At 73.3% G+C, this 659-nt stretch overlaps 1 protein-coding gene across 2 annotated transcripts in view; it reads right to left on the bottom strand.

The window, feature by feature from the left end:
* MAP2K4 (mitogen-activated protein kinase kinase 4) overlaps nt 1-120 on the bottom strand; it is a 135,550-nt gene extending 135,430 nt beyond the window's left edge. For both annotated transcript variants that reach the window (XM_034989626.1, XM_034989625.1), the window contains exon 1: nt 3-120. In XM_034989626.1, coding sequence (XP_034845517.1) covers nt 3-120 — 118 coding nt within the window. The remainder of the gene's footprint in view (nt 1-2) is intronic.
* Between the last annotated feature and the right edge of the window lie 539 nt (nt 121-659).

Genomic DNA, 659 nt, shown 5'->3' with positions numbered 1-659 from the left:
ACCCTGCATGCTGCTGACGGCCGGGTGGCCCGGCGCCGGGGGCCCCACGGGGCCCGGGGTGCCGCTGCCGCTGCCGCCCCCGGAGCCGCCGCCGCCGCCGCTCGGGCTCGGAGCCGCCATTGTTGGGAGTGAGGAGCCGAGCGGCGCCGCGGCGGCTGCAATGCAGCAAGCTCGGCCTCTCGCACGGCCGAGGGGCGGGCCAGCGCCCGCCTTGGCCCCGCCCCGCCCCGCCCCGGACACGCCCCCTGGCACGCCCCCGCGCGCGCCTGGCGCGGAGCCCGGCCCGCTGCGGAGCCGCAGCGCCGCCCAAGGCGCGGGGGCCGGCCGGGAGGGAAGGCGGGCGGGGGTGCTGCCCCGGGGCTGCGGGCCGGCGCGCGGGGCCTAGCGCGGTGTGCACCATTAGGAGCGTGTGTGCACCGGGGAGGTTAGGGGACGCGGAGCTTTCCTCGTTCCCACAGAGGCCTGTGACCCCAAAACTTTAAGAACCCCGTCGTTGGGCGGGGGACACCGGGCTGGCTCAGTTGGTGGCGCATGGGACTCCTGATCTCGGGGTCGTGAGTGCCAGCCCCATGCTGGGCATGGAGGCTACCAAAAAAAAAAGAACCTCCTTGTTGGAAACCTCAGATCCCTAAATCGGAGCGATAAAGCTAAAAAGGATC

This window comes from Mirounga leonina, unplaced genomic scaffold (genome assembly GCF_011800145.1).
Source record: "Mirounga leonina isolate KUSES-001 unplaced genomic scaffold, KU_Mleo_1.0 Mir_488, whole genome shotgun sequence".
In the NCBI taxonomy this organism is placed as follows: Eukaryota; Metazoa; Chordata; class Mammalia; order Carnivora; family Phocidae; genus Mirounga; species Mirounga leonina.
This window is presented reverse-complemented; position numbering and strand designations above follow the sequence as displayed.